The sequence below is a fragment of the Mustela erminea genome, chromosome 12, assembly GCF_009829155.1.
Source record: "Mustela erminea isolate mMusErm1 chromosome 12, mMusErm1.Pri, whole genome shotgun sequence".
NCBI lineage: Eukaryota > Metazoa > Chordata > Mammalia > Carnivora > Mustelidae > Mustela > Mustela erminea.
In genome coordinates, this window is record NC_045625.1 from 75841649 (window position 1) to 75869220 (window position 27572).

Sequence of the window (27572 nt, forward strand, 5' to 3'; positions counted from 1 at the left end):
AAAATCTTGAATGGGCAATGAATTTGAAATATGAAATTCCTTTCTGGTCACTGCTGTCATCATACAGTTAATCTCCTTCAATCTGTTATTGTTATAAATCACATTACATGTATAGTTTTCTAATGTTCAAATACTCTAACATTCCTCATAGTCCCAGTTGGACTTGACAGTTACTGTTTGAAAAATATACATGCATTGCTAGATTTGGTACTATAATAATTTAACATTTTTGACTGTATGGACCTACATGAGAATGGTCTATTTGTTCATTCATTCAAAAAATATTCACAGATTCAACCAACATTAATTAAGAGCTTACCACATAACGTATCCATATGTATAACACATACTTATGGGTAAGTTCTCCAATTAAAAAACAGAAATTGGCAGAACAGATAAAAAGGTATGATCCAAGTATATGCTATCCCAAAAAGACCGACTTTAGAGTCAAAGATGAAAGTAAGTTGAAAATGAAAGGATGCAAAAGGATATAATATGTAAACAATAACCAAAAGAGGGCTGGAAAAGCCATACCAAGTTCAGAAGAAAATTAAACTTTAAATAAGATATTCTCATTAAATACAAAGGAGGACATTTTACAAGAAAAGTTAATATATCAAGAAGATATAAAAATTATGAACACATATGTACTTAACAAGAGAGCTCCCAAATACATGAAGCAAAAACTGGCAGAACTGAAAAGAGCAAAAAAATCAGTAATAACAGTTATTTCTATATCCTACTTTTAATCATGACTGCTAAACAGAAGATCAGCAAGGAAACAGAAGACTTGAATAACACTATAATCCAACTAGACCTAATAGACCTCTATACAGAGAACATTTAATTCAACAAGAGGAAACTATGTATTTTTCTCAAGTGGACACAGAACACTTTCCAGAACAGACCATGTATTAGGCCCTAAGGCATGTCTTAATAAATATAAAAATGCTGAAACCTATAAGGTTTGTTTTATGGTCACACAGAATAAAACTGGAAATTTGTAAGAGAAGGAAATTTGGGCAATCACAAATTTGTGGGAACTGAATGGCAGAAGGTCCAAGAAAAATAACCAAGGAAAGTAACTACTTTGAGACAAATGAAAACAAACACAATGTACCAAAACTTATGGGAGAAGGCAACGACAGCGCTCAGAGAGTGATTTATTGCTGTGAATGCCTAACACTTAAAAAGAAGAAAGATTCCAAATCAATAATCTAAATTTACACCTTGCAAAACCGAAGGAAGAAAAGCAAACTACCCGAAGTTAGCAGAAGGAAGGACATAAGAAAAACTGGCGCAGAAAAGAAAATTAGAACAGAGATAAAGAGAAGAACAATGGAGGGATCAATGAAATCAAAAATTGGTTCTCAGAGTCAACAAAAATGACAAAGAAAAAAAGAAAGAGGACTTCAACTGAATGAAGAAACAAACAATCTGATTAAGACTTCTATTAAATAAAGAGACTGAATTAGTAATCAAAAAACTTACCAGAAGTAAAGGTCAAATCCAAATGGCTTCACTTCAATTTGATAAAATTCAGTGAATTTTATATAACTCATGGGTAATTCAGTAATTTTTATAACTCATGGGTGTGTGTGTGTATATGTATGTATATATATATATGTAGATAGAGTTACACATATATAATGCCTGTATATCATATATATGGCATCACATTATTCTAATGTACTTATAATAAGTAAGTAAAAGCTTGCTTAACTTGCCAAGCCCTTCCTGCAAGGCTGCTGGGAATGAAGGACCAAAAAAGAACTCTGTAATGCAGAAATGATGCAAAGGAAACTTAAATGGGAATTAGGAAGATAATACATAACTTGCCATATTATACAGTTCAAAACGAAGGGCCTTGAGCCAAACAGCCCATTTATTTTATTTCTCACAGTTTAAGCATTTTACTCATATCTTCCACCAGAGAAAACCTACCTTTTTATTCCCTGAAATGTACTGCTGGCCATGTCTATGATGCCTCCAGTTGGCCTTGCCACTGCTCCAACTAAACCCTTCCCAACACCTTTAAAGAAACCAGCTGCTCCTTCTTTTTGAGCTCCTAGAAAGAAAGAAACAAAGCTTTAGATAATGGATCAAGAATGAAAACAGAATCAATTTCTGAAAGACCTGGTAATCTATATGGCCCAAAGGAATGTACTTGCCTTTGATAGGTTTTGTAACAATTCCTGTTATGCCACTTACAAAACCCTAGGGAGGAAAAGGAAAATTTGTAATACTTTCAACATGATTCTTTAAAGAACCAACTCTGGCTTACAAAAAAACATAGAGGGTTCTGCTTTCTAGATACTGTAAGAATCTAGAAAGCACCGGAACAGAAATACATCTAGAAATGCATTACCTAAGTATCCTAGTTAAACAATGCTTTTAGAGGTTACTGATGTATTTTATATAGGTCACAACTCACTGCTCCTCCAATATCTAAATAATGCTTGAAGGAGTGCAAGTTAAGTACCTATTTTCTTATTCGCCAAATGTAGCTTTAAAAGATATTCCCTGAGGAGCGCTTGGGTGGCTCAGTCAGTTAAGTGTCTGCCTTCAGCCCAGGTCCTGGGATCCAGCCGGGAGTCGAGCTCCCTTGCTGAGAGGGGAGTATGCTTGTCCCTCTTCCTCTGCCCCTCCCCGCTGCTCATGCTCTCTCTCACTCTATCAAATAAATAAATAAAATCTTTAAAAAGAAGAAGAAGAAGAAGATAATCCCTGACCAGTTCACCACCCTGGGAAATTTCTTACAGAAACTAAGCCTTTTCCTCCACGAGTGATGCCTTCTCTAAGACCGGCTGGCTGCCTATTCATGGCTTCTCTCCTCTTCTGCTGGTAGTCTTCATCCATGGTCATAGCTGCCACCCCTTTAGCCATAGCATTGGTGATTTTGGAGGCAGCACCAGCTAATCCACCTAGCAGAAATAATCATTATTTTTAGTAAAAGCGGAGGTAAAATTACTTTCTTGCACTAATCACAGCTGGTCGGTGTCCTCTTTCTTACCAACAGCTCCACCAACTAATGCCTTCAGTCCTAGTGCCATCCCCTCCACAAACTCTTCGGGACCCTGGATGGCTCCCTAAAGGGTCAAATAATAACAACAAAGGTTACATTTTCTTTTAAAGTGAACTTATTGATATAAGTTAAGAAGCAATAGGGACAAGAATAAAAGTATCCTAGAGGAAGTGAAAGCAGCAAAAACTTCACATTAACAAAATTCTAAGAGATACTTCTTGACGTTGAAATTACAAGGAACAAGTGATCCAAACTCAGGAACAGGACTGTTCACCAATGTGTACAAAACATGTTTGCTCGGAACTGTAAATTCCAGGAGGAAAACATAAGCACAAACTACTCTTGACAATTTTTGTAAAAGAAGTAACTGCAATTTAATACTTAATACTGATGTTTCAAATATACTGTACAATGTAAGTAACAGTTTTACTTTTTCATTACCCTCTACATTTAGAAGTTAAAGTAGGTGAATTTTGAATGTTTTAAAAGAAAATGTTAAGGGACAAAATCACTATTTTGGTGGCGCCTGGGTGGCTCAGTGGCTTAAGCCTCTGCCTTCGGCTCAGGTCATGATCCCAGGGTCCTGGGATCAAGCCCCACATCAGGCTCCCTGCTCAGTGGGAAGCCTGCTCCTCCCTCTCTCTGCCTGCCTCTCTGCCTACCTGTGATATCTGTCAAATAAATAAATAAAATCTTTTAAAAAAACCCAAAAAAACAAAAAACAATCACTATTTTGTCACTGATTAAGATGTGTTTTTTTTTTATTTTTTTATAAACATGTATTTTTATCCATGAGGAAGTGGTGATTAAGATGGTTTTGCACGGTGTCTACCTATAGTTGTTTACAATGTCCCACACAACTGTGCTAAGCAAGGCTGTCCATGATGATCTTACTCTACTGCGGAAAATGTTTATCTACCTTTAATATTCCAACAGAATACTGAAAATTTAGTATATCTTAAGTAAAGTATATCTAAGTAAAAATCTTAAGTTTAGATTTTGAGGGAAAGGGTCAAATTTCCCTCCAAATTTCTCAAAACCTCTTACAATTCTTTGCTGCAAAAGCATGGTCTTCTGTTATGTCTCCCAAAATCTATTTACACCTACACTTCAAGTTAACAGTTTGGGATGCATTATTTTTTCATAAGTATTAGTGATACAATGCAAGAATAACTATTTTATTACCTGGTACGGTTCATAAAAAAATGCTTCCACACCTTCAGAAAATTCTCTAATCAAGCCAAAGGGATTTCCCAAAACTTCAAGTCCAAGAATGAGTACATACATTTGCTTAATGGCCTAAAAATGAAATACAAATATAAATCAATTCAGTCAACTGGAAAAAAATTTTGATGTTCAGTACACACATCCAGTTTCTTTTCTTTAAGGTTAACACCCTTATCACCAATTTCAACACCTATATCATATCACCCTATTTATCACTAGTTTTGTTTTTTTAAAAAGTGATTTGGTGTTAGAGTATTACAGATAGTATGACATATTTACATAAAGCTTTAGAATACTCAAAATGCTTTCACTTTTACAACTATGTGTGACAATTGCTGTTACCACCATCATTTTATAGGCTGGAGAAACACAGAAGTCAAATGATGCCCAGGATCATGTAGTAGGTAAATAAGAAAACTGGAATCCAAACCCAGACATCTTGAATCAGGCTTAATGTCTGTCCACTACAGAATAGCTGTCTCAGATGCTATCTAAGTTAAATCCTAAGATACAGGAGTCTTTCTAAAGGTGGAAAAAAAAAAATCCACTAAAATAACACACTAACTGACTCAACAACACAACTACATTAAAAACTGCCTGTATTCAGTTAGTTGCTAACAGCTTCCCTTGAAACTATTTTTTCAGAGTACGTTTGGTGAATTAGTTAATATTTTATTTAAAGATATTTAAGTTCACACTTATACAAAAAATATTTCTGTCAGTGGCTCAAAAAGAGAAAGGCAAAAAAATGAAATGGTGGCATGGCTCAATTTTTTTTTCAATACTGAGGGAAAAAAAGTTTTAAGATTTTGAAAATGGCTATTTACTTCCTTGCCAAATCTACATTATACGTGTACAGACCCAGCTGCACTGTCTCTATCTGTCCCTTCATAAAATATCTCAGACAAACCTGTTTTGAATAGTGTCTTATTACTTCAGACTGTAGTTCAGATGCTGTATGGAACTGATAGTTCAGCTCAAAAAATGCAAGCCTGGAAAACACATACAAATATGTGTGAGGGTGTGTGTAGAAGGGGAAGAGGGAGACAAGGGAAGAGAATATTTTTAATATCAACAAATTGTTTCCTATTCTTTCCTTTTCGTACATTTTGCATGCCAATCAGAAAGCCTGCTCTTTTACATAAGCACATTCTGGTCAAAGAACCCTCAAAGAATCTCATGAAAGCTATGGGTCTTCTCCTCAGAAGAGCCACTAATATAACATGTTTTCACATCCTTCAGAGGATTCAGAGACCCTCTAGATCCCACTCATGGACATGAACTGTATTTTCCAACTCTGCCTTGTCATGGCCCACACAGAAATGTCTGGCAAGGTGAGGTGAATGGAGAGGTTTTATTTTTATCTTTTTTTTTTTTTTAAAGATTTTGGCCATTCTGCGCAAGAATGGCCAGGCTTCAGTTGCTGCAGATCCTGTCTAATCAGCGGACGGCTGAGGAACCAAGGTCGGTTGACTGCTAACCTATTCACAGCACATGCAGATCCACTACTTGGGAAGCTCTCTGTTAGCTGATAGACAGAAGCCAGATGAGAAATCTCATCCTATTCCCAATGTCTTCAAACCTATGTTCTTTAATTTGACTGGTATCTAACTTTATCTAGATTAGAGCTACATCCTACTGGATTCACTGATTCTTACCAAGGTTCTTAATAACATTGCTGGGTGCTACCTGAAAAGGTCATTCTCATCTGAAGTCTCCACTCAAGACTTTTTTGAGTTTATTTGGTCAGGTACTCTAATAGCTTCCATTACGACTCACATTAAAATGTATATTCTCGGCTATAACATTTAAACGAATCTCTTCATTTCCCCTATCACGGCTTTCATTTTGCTCTAGTCGGATATACTCTGAGAATCTTGACCCTAAGAGCCCTGAAGCCACATGGTATAAGTGCCACACCTTCGGGGACTCACAGCTTCTCAGGAATCCTTCTGTAGCCCAGAAAGGCCTTACATGTTGCACAAACTTGTATGGCCTCTGTCCCTCTTTCTTAAGGAAATTATTTAATAATTATTCTGTTCCCTCTAGTTAAGGCTTAGCAGGTTAAATGTTACTTAAATCATATTCCATTTAACAGCAAAACCCATATTTTTCTATGATTTCCAATGTCCTTTGTACACTTTTTCACTTATAAAGTTTTTAGGTAAATGTAAAATGGACTTTTTGTCAGTTTATAGATTTGAATATTAAACATACTTAAAAACTACATCTTGTACATCTGTAAGGGTGGCACCAATACTCTTCAGCAGAAGATTTAAAGAGCGAACGGCCACGAGTCCTTCCTGTTGTTCTGAATCTTTAGCTTCTTCTCTGCCCGACCTCAGTGAAACACTTAAATGCAACTAAAGAGATAAAGAGACAAATATTTAAGCACTATCTGCAAAATGACAATTTTAACTTTTAAAATTTAATCTTATTTTAACTTTACTACACCATAAGATTTCAGAGTTTGATAAATTTCAGTTTCACAATTTTAGATATGCCAAAATTATTAAGTGAAAAGTTAAAGGAGTTTAAAATTGAATACAGCTCTTTTAAAATTTTAAATTCAGTAACGTAAGCTAATATGGTACTTAGGTTCAATCCAAATCTTTTGGTAAAGCTATGAAAATAATAATTTTTATATATTTTTAAATAATAATAATAATCCAGAAGTTGAAGTTGATGAAAATAACTCAGTGTTTCAAGTATTAGAATTAAGTTACCAGGTTGAAATCAGTTAAACGAACTTTCACACTTTTGTATTGTATGCATTTATGTAATTATTTATATACTATATATATTGTGTATATATCTATAATTTTCTATACAATATTTTAAGTGTTATGTAAGTATGATATGCATTTATATATAATTATTTATAACAATATATATTTTGTGTATATATATATACACACACACACACAATAATTTTCTATAATTTTCTTCAAGTGTTATGTAAGTAATTCAGAAACTCTGTATTAAGAACTTATATTTAGTTCCATTCAGTGTTCAGTTCTTAAATCAAGGTTACTCCACAAATTAATTTACAACTCAGAGACTATTGTTAGTAATATTATAGTGCATTATTTGAAAGTTGCTAAGAGAGTAAATAAATCTTAAAAGACCTCATTACAAGAAAAAAAAAACTTTTTTAACACTGTATCATGATGGATGGGAACGAATTTATTGCAATGATCATTAACAGAGTATACAAATATCAAATCATTACCTTATACACCTGAAGCTAATCCATGTTATATGTTAGTTATACCAATACACACACACACAAACATATCATACACAAAATTAAACAGGTTAACAGAAAACTAAGGTAACAAAAATGTTAGGTCAAGACCCCAATGTTCATAGCAGCAAGGGCCACAGTTGCCAAACTGTGGAAAGAACCAAGATGCCCTTCCACAGACAAATGGATAAAGAAGATATGGTCCATATATACAATGGAGTATTATGCCTCCATCAGAAAGGATGACTATCCAACTTTTGTATCAACATGGACGGGACTCGAGGAGATTATGCTGAGTGAAATAAGTCAAGCAGAGAGAGTCAATTATCATATGGTTTCACTTATTTGTGGAGCATAAGGAATAACATGGAGGACATTGGCAGATGGAGAGGAAAAGTGAGTTGGTGGAAATCGGACGGGGAGATGAACCATGAGAGACTAAGGACTCTGAGAAATAAACTGAGGGTTTTGAAGTTGGGGGGTGGGGGAGGGCCTGGTGGTGGGTATTAAGGAGGGCACGTATTGCATGGAGCACTGGGTGTAGTACATAAACAATGAATCGTGGAACACTGAAAAAATAAAATTGAAAAAAAAGATATGAACATATAAACACATGTTGTAGGTGGCTCCAATATTATTTCCATATAGTGAAAAACTGTTATAAGTATAAATAAAAATTTCAGAGGACTATTCCTGTTACTTTATTTAAAGAATTTATATACTGTTAGAGAAAATAATTTATATATATATGTAATTATATATATATAATTGGGATATATAATTTATATCCCAAATAAAGCAAGTCAAGTTGCTATTACCTAGATTATAAAGGATAATAAAAATGACTATTTCCCCTACCTTGATAGGAGATATATGGAAGTATTCATAGAGACTGACTTGTGATGAATCTGCTAATGAAGCTGTTTTATATTCTTCTTGGAAAGCTTCTATATCTTTATGAAAAAGTTCAACCTATAGGGGGAAAAAAGCATTAAAAACTTAAAGGATCCATCTGTTTGAGGCATTTAAGTCAATAGCTCAGATACTGCAGAACAGACCTCCATAACATCCATATTCAGCACTGGTTATGATTAGAAATTTATTGTACAAGAAGGGAACCTAACGGGCACCTGGGTAGCTCAGTGGGTTAAGCCGCTGCCTTCGGCTCAGGTCATGATCTCAGGGTCCTGGGATTGAGTCTCGCATCGGGCTCTTTGCTCAGCAGGGAGCCTGCTTCCTCCTCTCCTCTCTCTGCCTGCCTCTCTGCCTACTTGTGATCTCTCTCTCTGTCAAATAAATAAATAAATAATCTTTTAAAAAAAAAAAAAAAAAAAAGAAGGGAACCTAACACCTGTTAGTAAAGCTCTGTCCCTAAAACACAAATTGATAAGCATATTTTGTTTCCATCTAATCCATTACAAAACACTAAGCTTTTCTTCTTGGGACTATAGAGTTATCCCCAAAAGCTACTATAATCCAGTGCATCAACACTTTCTTAGGAATATTTCTTTCTTTAAATATAATCACAGGGGCGCCTGGGTGGCTCAGTGGGTTAAGGCCTCTGCTTTCGGCTTGGGTCATGATCCCAGGGTCCTGGGACTGAGCCCCGCATCAGGCTCTCTGCTTAGCAGGGAGCCTGCTTCCTCCTCTCTCTCTGCCTGCCTCTCTGCCTACCTGTGATCTGTCTGTCAAATAAACTTAAAAATATATATATATATATAATCATAGTTCTTTTGTGGCTTTTTAGTAAATACTTCACTGACACCTACAGAGGCCCATGCTATAATCAAAAAGGGGAAGTCACTGAAAATGATGTTGCATTAAGTGACGAATATGGCTTTCATTCTTGATAATCAACATTAATTCTCTTTTAAACACAAATTTAAGTACTTCTATGTGTTGAGAAATGGCCCCAACATTCACATTTTGACCTATCATCAACAGTATCAAAATGACAGCCTTGTTAAAAGTACAGTGTCTGGAAACTGACTTCTCAGATGACAGTGTGAAGGGCTCTTTAGACAAGTTCCCCAGTGAAACTGGTGAAACAAACAAACAAACATTTGGGGTGCCTGGGTGCCTATGTCGGTTAAGCATCTGACTCTTGATTATGGCCCAGTTTATGATCGGGGGGGTCACGGGATCAAGCCCTGCATCAGGGTCCACACTCAGTGGGGAGTCAGCTTCAGATTCTCTCCCTCCCCATATGCCCATGCATACTTTCTCTCTCTAAAATAAATAAATATTTAAAAATTAAATATAAAAAACCTAAATATCTAAGGCCTCTATGAATTAACCTAATGGTATAAGCAAATAAAATATCTTTTTAAGAAAATCTACAAAAATTTGTAAGAAAAGTGAATCTGCAGTATTTGAACAAGTACCATTCTCTCAGATCCCCCTCCTAGTTCAACAAGCCATGACTCCACTCTAGACTGTTCACTCAAGAACATAAAGCTCCCTGTCTGCCCAGTGGACAGCTGGAATACTTTCTTCCTGGGAGGCATAAGATGTCAGCATTTCTCATCCTACCCCCAGTTACCAGCTGCTAATGCTACATTATGGGGATGGGAGAGCTTCTGTCCCGCTGCCCAGCCTCTACTCATGGAACAAAGGCTCTAATTTGGTGTAATACCACTGAGAATACTGGGTTCGGATCACTCCTGTTCCATTCCTAGCTCTGAAGCTCTGGTCAGATATTTTTACTTGGGGGAAAACAAAATTTTAAAATAACTCCTAATCTTTTTCCAAAGAAACCCCAAATCTTTCCCCAAAGCCTTCAACTGCAACATAGTTTTTGAAGAAGTTCACACCTGAGCATTAGGAAACAGTAAATGTCACAGGGAAAGATAACTGGAAGGAAAATCACTGACTGAATGAAGATGCAGGCTAAACTGCAGGCCTCTTAGTTTTCATGAGTGAAATGGGGAAAGAGACAGTTTAAGGTGTCCTCCTGGGGTCAAAACAAATATCAAACACTGATCTCCAGATGAGTTCCTCAAAGGAAAAAAAAAAAAAAAGAGCCCAAGTCTGATTAGATTAGTCTGTAGAACAATGTATGGCCTAAGGTACTGTGGAAAAAAATGCAATCAACCAGCAATTAGTAGACTTCAATAGCTAGATGTGTTGTGAAAAGAGAAGAGGACCCAGCCCCAAAACCAATTACTCCAGGGTAAGGGTGGTATCCCAAGATCTTCACCTCTCTGAGGATCAACACCAAAAGCTTAACATTGCAGGAAAAGTAAGGGGTGTAGGAAGGGTAGACTTCAATAAAAAAAATCTAACCAGTCACAGAATGAACAAATAAGCTAATAACAATAAGCTTTGGGGACAGAGGGATCGGTAGCCAGTTTTTATAGTGTATCATCTAAAATGTCTAAGTTCCCAACCAAAAATTATGATATGTGCAAAGACAGGAATGTATGACCCATACATTGGGAAAAAACTAGGCAAAAGAAACTGCATGTGAGAAGTGACGAGACTGGATTAAAAGAAAAATACTTCCAAGTAGCCACTGTAAATATGTTCAAAGAACTAAAGAAAACCTGGGGCGCCTGGGTGGCTCAGATGGTTAAGTGTCTGCCTTCGGCTCAGGTCATGATCCCAGGGTTCTGGGATTGAGCCCTGCATTAAAGAAAACCGTATTTAGAAAGTGAAAGAAATTACGATGACCATGTCTTATCAACTTGAATACTACATCAAATACAGAGGGAGAAAAATTATATATTTAAAAAACCTATTAAAAATTCTGGAATTGAAAACTGCAATAGAAATGGAAGATTCACTAGAAGGACCTAACAGTGTATTTGAGCTGATAGGAGAAATAGAAACACTTCATTATATGCTAAATTAAATGCATTGTTTTATCATGACTTTGAAGACAAAGTGTTAAAGATTATGCAGTCTGAAGAACAGAGGAAAAATAATGAACAAAAATCAACACTCTCAGAGAAATGTGGTACATCATTAAGCATGCTAACATATACAATATGGGTAGATCAGGGGAAAAGAGAGTAAAAGTAGAAAAAATATGTAATAAATAATAAGAAATAATAAGAAGAAATATAAGAAATAATAGCCGAATGCTTTCTATATTCAATGAAAAACAATAAGCAACATAACCAGGAAGCTAAATGAACTCCTAGTGCAAAAATGGAAAGAGGTTCACAAAAGATATGTAACAGTAAAATTGATGAAAGTCAAAGACAAGGAGAAAATCTTAGAAACAAGAAGAGAAAAACAACTTACTACATATAAGATGACCCTGATAAGACTAATAGTTGGGGTGCCTGAGGGGGCACAGTCGGTTAAGTGTCCCACTGTTGGTTTTGGCTCAGGTTGTAGTCTCGGGGTTTTGAGACAGAGCCCCATGTCAGGCTCGGCACTCAGTGCAGAGTCTGATTGAGTTTCTCTCTCTCCCCACACCTCCCACACCTGTGCTCTCAAATAAATCTTAAAAAAAAAAAAAAAATTAACAGTTGACTTCTTAGCAGAAAGGAGGCAAGAAGACAGTGGGTAAAATATTCAAAGTACTCAAAAGGAAAAAACCTGCCAACCAAGAATCCTATATCCAGTATGACTACCTTTCAAAACGAAAGAATATGAAGACTTTTCCAGACCAAAACAAACAAACAAACAAAAAAACCCCTAGGAGACTTGATGGCTAGTAGGTGTGCCTTACAAGAAATACTTATGAAAGTTCCTCAGGCTAAAAGCAAGTGACCTCAAATGGTAATTAGAATCCAAATGAAAAAAAGGGGAAAAAAAAGATTGAACTGGAAAATACAATGATGTAAATAGTATAAATATATAAACATTTCTTTCTCATAACTAATTTAAAGAGCAACTGACTATTTATGTATAAGAAATACAGTGTTCGCCCTATAATAACAGACCAGTATCACATGAATGTGAACACAAGGAGCCTCAAAAAATTACTACTGACCCTAATCCAGCAAAATACGGAAATATTATACACAGGACTAAGTGGGTTGCTTTAACATTCAATTTAATAAAATCAACAGAACAAAAACCGTATCACCATCCCAAGAGATAGAGAAAAAGCATTTGACAAAATTCGACACACTTTCATGGTAACACTTAGCAAACTGGAACTATTAGAGAACTCTACCTAATGTAGGTTATCTACCAAAAAACTACTGTTGAAATCATAATTAATGGTAAGAGCTTTTTCTTTATATCAGCAACAAGGCAAGAATGTCTGCTCTTGCACTTGTATTCAATGTTGTACTATTGTAACTAGAGGTTCTAGCAGGGCAATTAGGCAAGAAGAAACAAAAGCCATGCAGATTAAATCAGAAAGGAAGAAGCAAAACTATTCTCAGATGGCACGATCTTATATACAGAAAATCCTACAGAATGTATAAAACAACTATTAGAGATAATAAATGAGTTCATAAGGTTGCAAAATATAAGATCAGTATAAAAAATCAATTATATTTCTATATACTTGCAATGAACAAAAAATGAGATTAAAAAACAATTCTGTGCAGACTATAAAAAAGAATACTCAATAATAAATTTAACAAAAGAGCCAAACTTACACTTTGAAAATTATACAAATGTTGAAAGAAAATAAAGATCTACATAAGAGCACAACATTCAATGTTTAAGGATCAAAAAACTTAATAATGTTAAGTTGTTGGAACTCCAAAACTGGTATGCAGATTCAATGTAATCTCTGTCAAGACCCCAGATGACTTCTTCAAAGAAGCTCTGAAGCTGATTCTAAAATTCATATGGAATTGTAAAAACATTTTGAACAAGAACAAAGGAGGAGGATTCATACTTCTCAATTTCAAAACTTACTACAATACAACAATAATCAGCACAGTACAGTATTGGTAAAAAAGATGGACTTACAGATTAATGGAATAAAACTATATATTTATGGTCAACTGATTTTTGACAAGGGTACCAAGACCATTAATGAGGAAGGAATACTCTTTCAGTAAATACAATAAATGGTACTGGGACAACTCGATAGCCAAAAGCAAAAGACTGATGTTGGACCCTTAACGCCCACTATATACAAAAATCAACTCAAAATGGATGAAAGACCTGATTATAAAAAACTCTTAAAACACAGGGCTAAATTCATAACCTTCACAACCTTAGATCTGACAAAAGACTCTTAAAAATGACACCAAAAACATGAACAACAACAAAAAAGAATTTGGATTTCATTAAACTTTTGTGCTTCAAAAGACATCAGGAAAGTAAAGCACAACACACAGAATGCGAGGGAAAAAATAAGAATGAGAGAAAATATTTGCAAATCATATATCTAATACGGGACTTGTATTTAGAATAGATAAATAACTTTCACAATTCAATAAAAAGGAGACAACCTATTTAACAAAGGATCTGAACAGACATTTCTCTATAGAAAATATGTAAATGGTCCATCAACACATAAAAGATGCTCAACATCATTCATCATCAGGTACATGTAAATCACAAAATCACAATGATATACTACTTCACACTCACTATGATGGCTAGAATCCAAAGGATAGATAGTAACAGGTATTGATGGTGATGCATTAAAAAAAACTATATGATTCCATTTATATCAAATATCTAGAACAAGAAATCCTACAGACAAAGTATCAGTGATTGATGGGACTGGCATGGTTTCCTTCTTCAGCTGGTGAAAATGTTCTGGAATGAGATAGTAATGATCCTTGTACAATTCTGTAAATACATTAAAAAACACGGCTCTGTCCACCATGAATGATTAAAATGTATAACGTGTGAACTGAATTTCAATACATTTAAAAGAAAAAAAAGTATTATTTGCCCTTGTCCTTATCCATGTAATCTGTATTACCTTCAGAATTCTTTTTATGAAGACAGCAGAAAAAGATTGTATCTGATCTACCCTATCACTATGACTTTAAGGTATTTCTATCAATCACAAATAAGACACTTAACCTTTTATTTTTATCCCTTCTTTCACTGAATATTCTTGTCACGCCCAAATTTCTAAGTTATTAATCAAAACAAAGTAACCCAAGGAAAAAAAAATAGGAAAAAACAGTGATGTGAATATGAGTATTTCTCCCTACTACGTATGGCCTAAAACCTGTCCCATTTGCTAACTCACCTTCAAAAGGCTATTTTAACTTGTCTTGCTTTCTTCATCTATAATCTAAAAATGGGATTTCTACCAATTTACCCACCACAGTAGCATAAGAAAAATTTAAAAATTTTATTTTTAAGATGGACCAAAACCATTTTAATACATTAAAAAATTTCTAATTTTTTTAGTCCTCCTTCTTTCCCAATTCTTCCTGTTAATACGATCATTCTAAATCTCACCTCAGTTTTTTCAGTCACTTCGGCTTCTGTCATAAGTTCTGCTAACGCATAGACAAATCCAAGATCTAACCTGAGGTCCATTTCTTGGATCAACACCTTGAAATACCTATAATACAAAGTAGAAAACGTTTAAAAACCATCGATTAAAGTGCATTTAAAATATGAGATGAGAAAAAAGCATTAGATAATTATTAGAATGCTGAAATTCAGGATTTTACAGATGAACAAATAAAATTGTCATGGCAACACTGTTCATAATAGCAACAAACTCTAAATGTGAAAATGCCTATGAAGAGAAAAATGGTAAGTAAACTATGGTATACAGTCATACGGCAGAACATTATATAATAGTGATAAACTATAGTTACATACAGCAAAAATAATAAATTTTAGTAAAAAGTTGAATGAAAAAATCCAGCCCTAATAGTATATTTTCAGTTTAACCAAAAAACAAAATTTTTTTTTAATTAGGAAAAAACGGGAAAACTAAGAAGCATAATGTTTACGTACAGACATACAATAAACTGTATTTTAAGATGTAAGGGATGAAATTAGTGTTTATTGTGGTCGATAAGGTGGAGTAAACAAGAAATAGGAGGATAATATATCAATGGATGTTTCTGTCAAAATTTTACTTCTTAGATTGGGTGGTGACCATTTTAAAGCAGTATTTTCTTGTTTCTAAAACAATATGCAGTAATTACAGAAAACTTAAGTGAGAAAATAAATAAAATTTAAGTACATTTCATTCAGAGCCTTCTGACCCTTTAAGATTATGAAACTGATTTTCCTAATGATCTTCATAATTTAATATTTTGCACTTAAACCTTTGACTCACCTGAAATTGATTTTTTAAAGCATATAATTAATTCACATATTTAATCAAAACATTAAATAAACACGCAGAAATATATGAAGACACTTACTTAATACGTGATATCTGGGAATGCCCTGCAGATCTCATGACAATACTGACATCTGTAAAGGGCTTTGGAGCTACAAAAGTTAATAAATATGATTAATCCCATGATGCTTTAAGAAAAAGATAAGCATTTTCTTGCAATTTAATACACATCACAATGTAGAACTAACTTACTTACTAAATCATGAGTATCTATTAAAATTACTATTTGTAAGGTCTTAATTTCAGATGCCAGTTTTTTTTTTAATTATCTGTATTTACTTTAAAGATAACTAATCCTTTAAATTAGTGATTTTAAAGTAGAAGTATGCATTAGAATCACCAGGGAAACACTGTAAAAACACAGATTTCAGGGTCTTGCCCTGGACTTCCAGGTAAAGGGGCTTGGGCATGTACAATGGTCAAAATCTTCCAAGCATATTATCAATACCTCCTTAGATAGTTCAGAGCCAGTGGTGTGGAGGTGGGGGGTGGAAAGCAAAGGGAGTGGGGAGGAAAGAGAAAGGGGAAGAGGTATAGCAAAGAAAGAAGGAATATGAAGGGGAAGCAGAGGATAGAAGAGCAGACTCATCATTACATTCAGCTAGAGAATACAGGACATTTCTCATGGCTAGAAACCTCTCTGAATTTGATTTTCTTCACAATTTATTCAAAGGTCCTAGTGGCTTCTAAATCAGGGATTTACAAGTCACTAATATTTCTAAAAATTTAAATATATATTTGTAATTAGTCTTCTCCTCAGAATTCAGTCAATGTGTTGCTTAGTTGACTTACTTTAATTTACTTAGTTGACTTACAACTAAGTTGACCGTAGTTGAGTACTTGTTCCTTTCCAAGGAACAAGTTTAATTTTCTAATGATCCCACAGAAACTAAACTTGAGAACGGTTTCATTTCGTGTTTTTATGGTAAAGTAAACCATACAGCTGATACATTTTTATGGCAACCTAAAAATACCAACACACCTGAATCCATGGTGACCGACTTGGGAGGTTTAATTGGATAAAACACAAATGGAAATATAGCACCATGTATCTGGTTTTGGATCTAAGAAAATAAAAACAGGTCAGTATATTACTATGTTAATTACAGAACCCTACCAGAATAACAAGATTTAATAAGTAGAAAGAATCAAGCAGTCTAGTTCAACAATAAAACTGAAATACTAGGTAAGAGAGACTATGGGAATGAATACATTTGGTTTATTGCTATGTTCCTTATGAACACAATTTGACTATCTTTTCAGACTCACCTGTATTCTGTAAACTTGAATTCTAAATGATGACTGATGTGCAGATGTGCTATATTCTACTTTTAATGCTGGAAGATAATTTCTTCTTATAGCTATTACATGTGGCTGCAGAATTTTCATGTTAGTACCACTAGGTGTAAAGCGAACCTGAAAAATATACCCCACAAAACACTGAATTTCTCTGCATTTCATAATTTGTTAAAATTAGAACTTTGTACCAAAACCATTAAAGATAATTAAAACAATAAGCTAAATAGTTGACTAGATTGGATCTCTCCAATACAACTCAGAAAAACGTTCAATGTAAACTGTATAGCTTAGTTGTATCACTTTTTATATAAATTTACTAAAAATATTAAAGTAATAAAAGGAAAATAATTTAAAAAGTATAATAAGTAAAACAACATATTGGCTTCTTGTTAACTAAGGAGTAGATTATTAGCATCTTAAGAGCAAGTCTGACTTGTTAATACAGACAACTACCCCTTATTATATATGATAGAATTCCTTGCTTTGCAAGGAAACCAGACTTTCCTTAAAGGTCACTAGTAATTCATCTAATTTTAACAGGTAAAAATTAAAACTTCAAATCAATACTTAAAAATATTACCGGAATGTTAGTGTCCAATTCGATAACCTTATCTTCTGCAGGTGAAGATTCAGTATATTCTTTAAATTCTTTCTCTAACTTCTCAGTGTGCTTTACACTCATTGGCCTCCATCTTGCCTTCTTCTTGGGCTTTGTCTCCCAAACCACATCAGAACTTTTTAGATGAAAGCAAAAATCATGGTGCTAATTTATGAACATTTTCATTTTACCTGGTTTATTACATGAACTGCAAAACCTTCAGTAAAATTTATAATATCCCCAGTAATATGGAAGCACACTACAGATTTAAAAAATATGAACTGATTCAATCAATATTTAGACTTTTACTCAGACACTATTTTAGGTGGTAGGGATATTATCAGTAAACATCTTTGCCATCCTACAGCTTTATTTTAGCTGAGTGACAGACCATAAATAGTAAATAGAAAAAAATATGTGGTATTTGAAACAGAGAAGAGGACTCATGTATGAGGGCCCTAGGGCACCCAATATTAAGCAGCTGAGAAGACAAGGAACCAACACAAGAAATGGAGAATTCTGGGATAGAAAGAGAAACAAAGATGGTGAAGTACCCTGAAAGTCAAGGCAAAGAAAAACTACCAAGAAGGGATCTGTGTGTTACACACTTAAGCAACATGAGGACTGGTCTCTGGTCATCCTGACAAGACAAATGTCATGGTGTGTTGACAGCAAAATCCTGTTGGGAGTGGTTAAAGAAAGAATGGGTAAAATAATAATTGGATATAGTGAGTATATTAAACTCATCCATAATTGTTAACACTTTTGAGGAGTTTGGTTATAAAGGGAAGCTAACAAGTGGGCAGTAGGTAGGCTCAAAAGAATTTCTTAAGTTGAGATAAAAAATACTGATGGGCATAACCCAAAAGAGAGCTAAAAATTATTGATGTAGGAGAGATGAAGAAGAGAACTGTGTAATCAATGTCTCAAGAAGGCAAAAGGAAATGGAATCGAATGCAAAGTTGAAAAATATTTTTAAATAGGAGCACATGTATCTATGACAGCTGTGGAGAAGATGTTAGCACAGTGTGTAGGTAAAAATGCTCATGGGTAGAAAGTTGTGATTTGGGAGAGCGGGTCTTTGGAAATTCCCTTCAGACTGCTTCCATTTTCTGACTGAAATGGGATACAGGCAGTGAAGTGTGAGAGAAAATGGGAGGGTTAAAAGGAGACAAGGTGTGAAATATAGTGTAAAAGGGGATGGAACAAATCTCATTTACTGAAAAATTGCTGAGAGACTTAAATACAGAATAAAAACATCCAACCACATTCTAAAACTGCTGTTTATATACATAAGTTATTTAAGTATTCTATTTATTAATTCCCTCTAAAATTTATATTCACTTAATAAACAGGCAGGAACAGTATATTATTCCTCGTTGCACTCACATCATTTAGCATAGCAGTTAGCATATAATAAACACATTTCTTGAGAATAAAAATTTGCAAGAAAATAGTTTATAATATTCCTTTTTAAATGGCATGGATTTCATTCAGTGAAAAGTCAAAGGCGTTTCTAGATGAATATATACAGATAAACAAATTCAAACCTGTATCATATACCTTTTAACATATATATTTGACAGCTTAAACTCAAGGATTAAAACTATTATCCTGGATAATATTATCCTGTATTATACAGACTGGAATCTAGAAATGCCCTCAAAATCAGGCACTAATGTATACAAATTAAGTTTACCTTAAGTATTTATGAATAGAATTATTAAAGGCATAGAGAATAGAGTTTTACGGGTGATGACTTAGAGGGAAATGATATATTCCATATTACCTTACTGTATCTTAAAATTAAGTGTCAAGCTCAAATTAAAGAATGATTGGCTTTATTCCCCCAACAACTATTTACGGAACATCCATACTGTATCCTACACTCTGATAGGCAGTAAGAGAAAATTAAATATTTCCTTATACATGTTAAGTATACCTTTAATAAGCTGAATAAACATAAGACATGATTTAAAAATCTGATTTTGAGATATCTTTATCTTAAAAGGCAAAAAATAATCTCAAAAACATTTTTAAATCAGCATTACCTTAGTATAATAATCAAAACACAAAACTTAAACTGTATTATTTTAATTTTATAATCACCATTCTTAATGATTAAGAACTAATCATTTAATGTATCTAACCTTGTAATGCCAATATAGGCTACTTCCTGCTTTGTGTAATTGTTGACGAGAGAAATTCCAACATCTTGTAAGGCCAACACAATTTCTTGCTCTGCTAACTCTGCTTTCTCACTTTCATATGTTGCTCTGAATACCCTTGGATCTTCAGTGAATAAAATAATGCGCTGTAAGCCTTCAAAGAATGAAACTAAATAAATCGTCTTTTTCCCCGAATTTATAGGTGTCATCATATCCTAAAACAAACCATAAAAAAAATTAAAAATTAGAGTCTTTTTTTTTTTTTAAAGATCTTATTCATTTGTTTGACAGACAGAAGACAAGGAGAGCGGGAACACAAGCACAGGGAGTGGGAGACAGAGAAGCAGCCTTCCTGCTGAGCAGGGAGCTCAATGTGGGCTCGATCCTAGGACCATGGGATCATGACCAGAGCCGAAGTCAGATGCTTAACGACTGAGCCACCCAGGCACCCCAAAAATTAAAGCCGTAACCAAGAGGAAATCTAGATTCCACATCTGAAAAATGAGAACTGTAATGGTAACTTTCAAAGGGTGAGACAAACTGAATGAATATTTGTATAACAGTCAGAAATTTGCATAATAAAAATCAATTGATGTTTGCTTCTGCCATTATTTATTATGAAGTAATTAATCAGGAAGACAGGTCAATTGTTACTGTTTTTTCAACAACTTAATAAAATTTAATTAGTCTTCTTTTGTAGGCTAATCAATAACACAAAGTATTATTTTCTCTGCTTTATTCTAAGACTAATCAATGTGTTATATGTTAAAAGTTGCTCAGTCAGAAATTTAATTTCCTTACAGAGCTGAACTGAATAGGATAAAAAATATCTGACACTTCAGTTGCATGCTCTATAAAGCACAGGTATTTACCACATGGTTAATCTGGCAGGAAGCCCTTATTTATAAGCATTGTATTAATATCAGGGTATTGAATTTCAGTGAGAAGGTAAGAGCAAATGCTAATAATTAAGTCAGTCATGAATGGTCAATGTTCTCGTGAATATTCTGATCAATAGGAAATTTTAATATACAGTAGTTCCCCTTCTCCTAGGTTCTGCATCCCAGTTTCAGCTACCTGTGGTCAACCACGTTCCAGAAGCAGATGATCCTCCTTCGGACATATGGTCAGAAGGTCAACAATAGTCTAATACTACATCCCAATGCCTACATCTTTCATCTCACTTCATCTCACCATGTATGTACTTTATCATCTCACATCATCACTAGAAGGGGGAGTATAAAATATTTTGAGAGACCACACTCAAAGGATTTTATTACAGTAAATAACTGTTCCATTTTATTATTAAGTTTTTGTTTTTATCTCTCACTGTGCCTAATTTGTAAATTAAACTTTATCATAGGTATGTATGATAGGAAAAAAACACGGTTTATATAGGGCTTAGTACTCTTGGTGGTTTCAAACATCCACTGGAGGTCTGAGATGGTGGTGGGGGGGGCATGTTGTACCACACACATTCACCTTATAATGAATCTGAAAACCAGATCTCAGTATCTGCTATTAACTCAATTGTATCCTCTCACTCTCCCAAAGTCATATGTTGAAGTCCCAGTCGCCAATGTGACTCTTTTGGACACAAGGCCTTGGAGGAGTTAGGGCTCTGATCCAACAGGAGGAATATCCTGCTAAGGACACGGGGAGAGGATGCTCAACTGCAAGTCAAGAAGAGTCCTCACCAGGTTCACCAGGACCTGACCGTGCTGGCACTTTGATTTGGTTTTCCAGCTCTCAAACTCTGAGAAATAAATTTGTGTTGCTTAAGCCACCCAGTCTAAGGTATTTGGTTGTGGCAGCCCAAGTAGACTAACACAGTATCTATCTCAAGAATTAATTTTTTTTTTCCATCTTGAATCATTACTTTAAAGAAATCACACCATAGCCCAGAATTGTTACTACTGGTTTTGCTTACGTGACAGTAATATTTTCAGAGATTTTTAAAAACATTTTATTTTTTTTTATTTGAAAGAGCGAGCATGCACAAGCAAGGGAAGCAGACAGAAGGAGAAGCAAGCTCCCAGCTTAAGCAGAGAGCCCGATGTGGGGTTTGATCCCAGGACCCCAGGATCATGACCTGAGCCAAAGGCAGATGCTTAACTCACTGAGCCACCCAGGCACCCCTATCTCAAGAATTTCGAGGAAAGAAAGATGAAAGAATATAATATAGATTAGAGTAGAAGCAGGTGAAAATGAACACAAATGTATAAAAGAGATCATCAAAAGAGCAAAACAATGGTTTTCTGATAGAAAGTAAGAATTAAACTGCTAAATCCCAAGTAAAACTTATCAAGGAAAAAGGAATGAAAATATAAATATCTACACCAATAATGAAAAAGAGAATCACTATAAATTAAAATTAAACAGATGGTTATGATAAAAATATTTTTATCAATTTATTAGGAAAATCTGATGAAATAGACACATTCTTGGAAAATCTTTTCCTAAAATGATGAGCAGAAATAGGAAAGTGAATTGTCCTACATAATAACAAAGAAGTAGTTCATAATTTAAAACCTCCCCACAAAAACAACCACAGGCTAAGATGGCCTGGCTTCACTGGTGAATTCTGGCAAACATTCAAGGAAGAAAGCATATGAATCTTACAGACATTCTTCTTAAAATACAAAAACTGCATTTCTAAGCATGTTTCAGATGTCAGCATAATTTTAAATAGCAAAATCTATATGGGCATTACTTTCTCATAAATACTGGTAAAAGTCTGAAAACATCAGCAAGCCAATTCCAGAAACACAAGGCTAATATGATACTTAAAACAAACCATACAAATTACCCTCTCAAGTAAGGTGAAATCCAAAAATCACATAATCATCTCCAGAGAGGAAAAAAAATTAAAAGCCTAACAACTGATAAAATTTCAGTACTCATTCTTTTATTCATAAACAGATATATGTACTTTTACAAACTAGAAGCCAACCACTTTAATTTGATAATTAAAAAAAACCAAAACTTCAATAAAGACACACTTAGTGACTTAATATTCAGTGTTCCCTTTAAAATGGGAATGAGATAAAACTGGCCTATTGATAAAAAGAAATAATGATGAGTGGTGTAAAAAAAAAAACATTATAATAGGGGTCAAATTAAAATGAATTCTGAAAGCCTAATTTTTTTTTTAAGATTTCATTTATTTATTTGTCAGAGAGAGAGAGACAGAACAAGCAGGGGGAGGGAGCGGCAGTTAGAGGGAGAATCGGGTTCTCTGCTAAGCAAAGAGCCTGATGAGGGCCTCAATCCCAGGACCCTGAGATTATGCCCAGAGTGGAAGGCAGACACTTAACTGACTGAGCCACCAGGCATCCCGACTAATAACACTTTAATAAGGGGCGCCTGGGTGGCTCAGTGGGTTAAGCCGCTGCCTTCGGCTCAGGTCATGATCTCAGGGTCCTGGGATCGAGTCCCGCATCGGGCTCTCTGCTCGGCAGGGAGCCTGCTTCCCTCTCTCTCTCTCTCTGCCTACCTCTCAGTCTACTTGTGATTTCTCTCTGTCAAATAAATAAATAAAATCTTTCAAAAAAAAAATAAAAATAACACTTTAATAAAAATTTCTCAAAAAGTCATTCAAAATGTTACTGGAAAATGTTTATATATATCTTTATCATTATAATAAACCACTCAAAAATAAATTCCTTAGTGGGTCCCTAAATGATCCTCACAGAAGCCACAGTAACCTAAAATGACTGTCAGTGCAGGACTTTATCTCTTTATGAGAAAAATGCTGAAAGCACCCCCCTAAGTCTAGTGTACCTTTTATAATGTACCAGCCACAGATAAGGATGTAGCCATGACAGGGCCCTTCTGGTTTTAAATGTTTTTGGTTAAAGTTTGAACCCTGCTTTTAAAATCAGCAGTTTTTAATTTTATTTTATTTCTTTGGTTATAGTATCTTACGATTTTTTATCTTTTTTTATATTTTGGTTATAGTATCTTGTGATTTTTGATGCAATTTTTTTTTTTAAAGATTTTATTTATTTGACAGAGAACACAAGTAGACAGAGGCAGGCAGATAGAGAGGAAGGGAAGCAGGCTCCCTGCTGAGCAGAGAGCCTGATGTGGGACTCGATCCCAAGACCCTGAGATCATGACCTGAGCCGAAGGCAGCGGCTTAACCCACTAAGCCACCCAGGCGCCCTTTTGATGCAATTTTAAGTGGGATCGATTCCTTGATTCTTCTTTCTGCTGCTTAGAGAATATCAGTTTAGCAAAATAAGTCAGAGAATGACAAATACCATGTGATTTCACTCATGTGGAATTTAAGAAACAAAACAAATGAAGATAAGGGGGAAAGAAAAGAGACAAACATGAAACAGACTCTTAACTGTGGAGAACAAACGGATTTGCTGGCGAGGGATGGGGAGGGGGGTGATGAGGATGACGGAGGGCACTGGGAGTGATGAACACTGGCTATTACACGGAAGGGATGAATCACTCAATTCTACTCCTAAAACTTAAAAACAAACAAACAAACAAACAAAAACTTTGGCAGTTGTTTAAAAGTACAGACATAAAACAGGCCTTATAACTAGCAAAGCCGGAAGAGAATACTTTGGGGAAAAAAAAAAAAAAAAGGAAGCTCAGAACACAGTAATACTCAAGCCAATACGCACATCCTTTTGTGTTACTTCACCATGGCTTTTTCCACATCTCCACTTCAGCTTTCTAGAGCCCACTGGATCAGCCCAAGTATAAAATACTGCTTTTCCGGGAGGGAGGGAATCTTCTATTTCACTGAGGGAACTATCATAAATAGTAAAAATATGCATTAAATTAAGTGCAAACATATGAATATATGAAGAACCTAAAATAACACTTGATTCTGAGTCCACTCATTGAGATTTGTGATGGTTCTGCTTAAGACTAGATTGAAATTTTTTTCCTTATACAATGAAAAAGAGGTTTTCTAAAGAAATGAGAATATTTCAAGGGAATGTTTGTCCCACTTAGAAAATGAAGAGTTTCATTTTGAAACTTTTTTTTTACAGATTTATTTGTTTATTTGAGAGAGAGAGCACACACAGTGGGAGCGGCAGGCAGAGGGCGAAGCAGGCTCTCTGCTGAGTTAGGAGCCCAATACTGGGCTTGGTTCCAGGACCCCGGGATCTTGACCTGAGTAGGCACTTCACCAACAGAGCCATACCCAGGCATCCCCATTTTTGAAACTGCTTTGTGAGCTTTTGTTTTAATAAAAATGAATTGTGGGAGAAAATTATTCCAACTTTTATCTATACTAAATCTGACAGAATTTAACTGGGAACTCTCTAAGTATGGTCTTATTCTAGCAAAAACGAGATAGCTAAGTTACTTTTTAAAAAATCTTAAGACATGGTATATAAATCTAACAAATTCAATCAACTCAAAAAATAATTCCCAGAAAAAAAAAATTGGAGAAGATACCAACCAAGGAAATAACAGAATATAACTTTTCTGAGTTGAATCAGTAGTTGATTATGGGCTAAGTGATATAAGTCAGACAGAAAAAGACAAACATTGTATGATCTCTATGTATTTATAAGAGGGATCTAAAAAGCCGAAAACAATGAAAAAATCCTAACACATAGAATTAAAAAAAAAAAAAAAGAGTGGTGTATGTTAGAGGTGGGGGGATAGGGTATGAAGTGGGTGAAGGGGTCAAAGGGTACAAACTTCCAGTTATAAAATAAACAAATCATGGGGATATAATGTATAGCATGGTGGCTATAGTTAATAATACTGTTTTGTATATCTGAAAGTTAAGAATAGTAAATTTTCATTCTCATCACAAGAAAATAAAATGTTCTGGGGTGTCTGGGTGCCCCAGTCGTTGGGCGTCTGCCTTGGGCTCAGGTCATGATCCCAGGGTCCTGGGATCAAGCCCACATCAAGCTCCTTGCTTAGCGGGAGGCCTCCTTCTCCCTCTCCTACCCCCCCCTGCTTGTGTTCCCTCTCTCTCTGTCTCTATCAAATAAATAAATGAAAATCTTGGGGCGCCTGGGTGGCTCAGTGGATTAAGCCGCTGCCTTCGGCTCAGGTCATGATCTCAGGGTCCTGGGATCGAGTCCCGCGTCGGGCTCTCTGCTCGGCAGGGAGCCTGCTTCCCTCTCTCTCTCTCTCTGCCTGCCTCTCCATCTACTTGTGATTTCTCTCTGTCAAATAAATAAATAAAATCTTTAAAAAAAAAAATAAATAAAATAAATGAAAATCTTTAAAAAAAAATTTGTAACTATGTGTGGTGATGGATGTTAACTAGACTTAACTGTGGTGATCAGTGTGCACTATATATAAATATCCTATCATCATGTTGAAACTAATATAAGGTTTTGTCAATTACATCACAATTTTTAAAAAGTAAACTACAAATATTAATGTCAGTTTTACCCCTACATACTTCAGTATACCTTTTTTAAAAAATAAGGACATTGTTTTATATGGCTTTAATGTCATTATCAGTGTTACACACACACACACACACACACACACACACACACACACACACATACTTTTTTAAAAGATTTTATTGAGAGAGAGAGAGAGCTCACTCGCATATGCACATGGGCGATCACAGGCAGGGGTGGGGGGACTGAGTGGGGTGAGTAGGAGCAGAGGGAGAGGGATGCTCCCCGCTGAGTACAGACCAAGACATGGGGCTGGATCCCAGGATCCTAAGATCATGACTTGAGTCAAAGGCAGATACTTAACCGACTGAACCACCCAGGCACCCCACCAGTGTCATATTCTTAAGAAATCATCATGAAGTGGCACCTAGGTGGGTCATCAGGTTAAGCATCTGCCTTTGGCTCAGGTCATGATCCCAGGGTCTTGGAATGGAGCCCCACAGGGAGTCTGCTCCTCCCTCTCCTCCTCCTGCTCATGTGAATTCCTCTCTCCCTCAAATAAATAAATAAATAACAATCTTAAAAAAAGAAATCATCATAGAGTCAATGTCCCATCACCTAGACTCCACTAAAATCAGGGGGATACCGTATTTGTGATAATCTTCTTACCTTTGTTTTTTTTTTTTTTTTTTTTTGGTTTCTTACCTTTGATTGTACTGAACAATGTCACTCTTAGTGTGATTTATTAATAGGAAGGGAGCTGCTCCATCATGATAATCTGAAAATGTAATAACCGTAGAATGCTCAGCTAAATTAACTTCTGCTATAATACCTCCAAGCTATGAAAAAAAGAGAAAAAAAATTATTCTCTTACATGATAATTTTCCAAAGAATATTATTTAATAACATTTAATAAGACTATTCATAACTTGGTACATTTTTTAATGATTAAGAAAGCAAGTCAGGATTTTCTACTGCATATCTGGGAAACCATGAATCTCAATTACTCTATACAGATGGGTCAAATTCCAGATGTTCCAATATTCTAGGCACTCTAACATTCTGTTTAACAATTAAATTGTTTTACGTCTCTGTTCCTTTTTAGTTATCTTTCCCTTTACTAAAAGAAATGTTTGTTCCTTTTTGGTAAAAGGGAAAACAATCAAAGTTACAGACAAAATCACAAGTATATAATATCTTTTCTAAACATACACACACATACACACACATACAAACCACCCACCTCATTATCCAGACGCAATAAAATACAATTTGCTTGCTTGTTAAAATGTATCTTTTTGGGAGGGCCTTGATTTCTTTCAACTTGAATAAGAAGTGCATTAGAAGCATCCTCTGGCCAAAAAGGGATACACTAAAACACAAATTACATACACTTATTTATAAAAAAGATTT

General features: G+C 35.0%; 1 protein-coding gene across 6 annotated transcripts in view; it reads right to left on the reverse strand.

Annotated features, from left to right (window-relative positions):
• Window positions 1-27572, reverse strand: part of VPS13A (vacuolar protein sorting 13 homolog A) — a 231275-nt gene that overhangs the window by 25656 nt on the left and 178047 nt on the right. For 5 of the 6 annotated variants that reach the window (XM_032306307.1, XM_032306303.1, XM_032306304.1 and 2 more), the window contains exons 51-67: window positions 27403-27531; window positions 26865-26998; window positions 24456-24585; window positions 19795-20027; window positions 17627-17780; window positions 17017-17163; window positions 16730-16811; window positions 15770-15839; window positions 14844-14949; window positions 8358-8471; window positions 6470-6615; window positions 5163-5244; window positions 4211-4324; window positions 3014-3089; window positions 2761-2924; window positions 2172-2217; window positions 1945-2068 (exon numbers count right to left, since the gene is read on the reverse strand). In XM_032306307.1, coding sequence (XP_032162198.1) covers window positions 1945-2068; window positions 2172-2217; window positions 2761-2924; window positions 3014-3089; window positions 4211-4324; window positions 5163-5244; window positions 6470-6615; window positions 8358-8471; window positions 14844-14949; window positions 15770-15839; window positions 16730-16811; window positions 17017-17163; window positions 17627-17780; window positions 19795-20027; window positions 24456-24585; window positions 26865-26998; window positions 27403-27531 — 2051 coding nt within the window. Of the gene's footprint in view, window positions 1-1944; window positions 2069-2171; window positions 2218-2760; window positions 2925-3013; window positions 3090-4210; window positions 4325-5162; window positions 5245-6469; window positions 6616-8357; window positions 8472-14843; window positions 14950-15769; window positions 15840-16729; window positions 16812-17016; window positions 17164-17626; window positions 17781-19794; window positions 20028-24455; window positions 24586-26864; window positions 26999-27402; window positions 27532-27572 lie in introns of those variants that run through there. The other variant, XR_004277231.1, reaches the window with a different exon arrangement.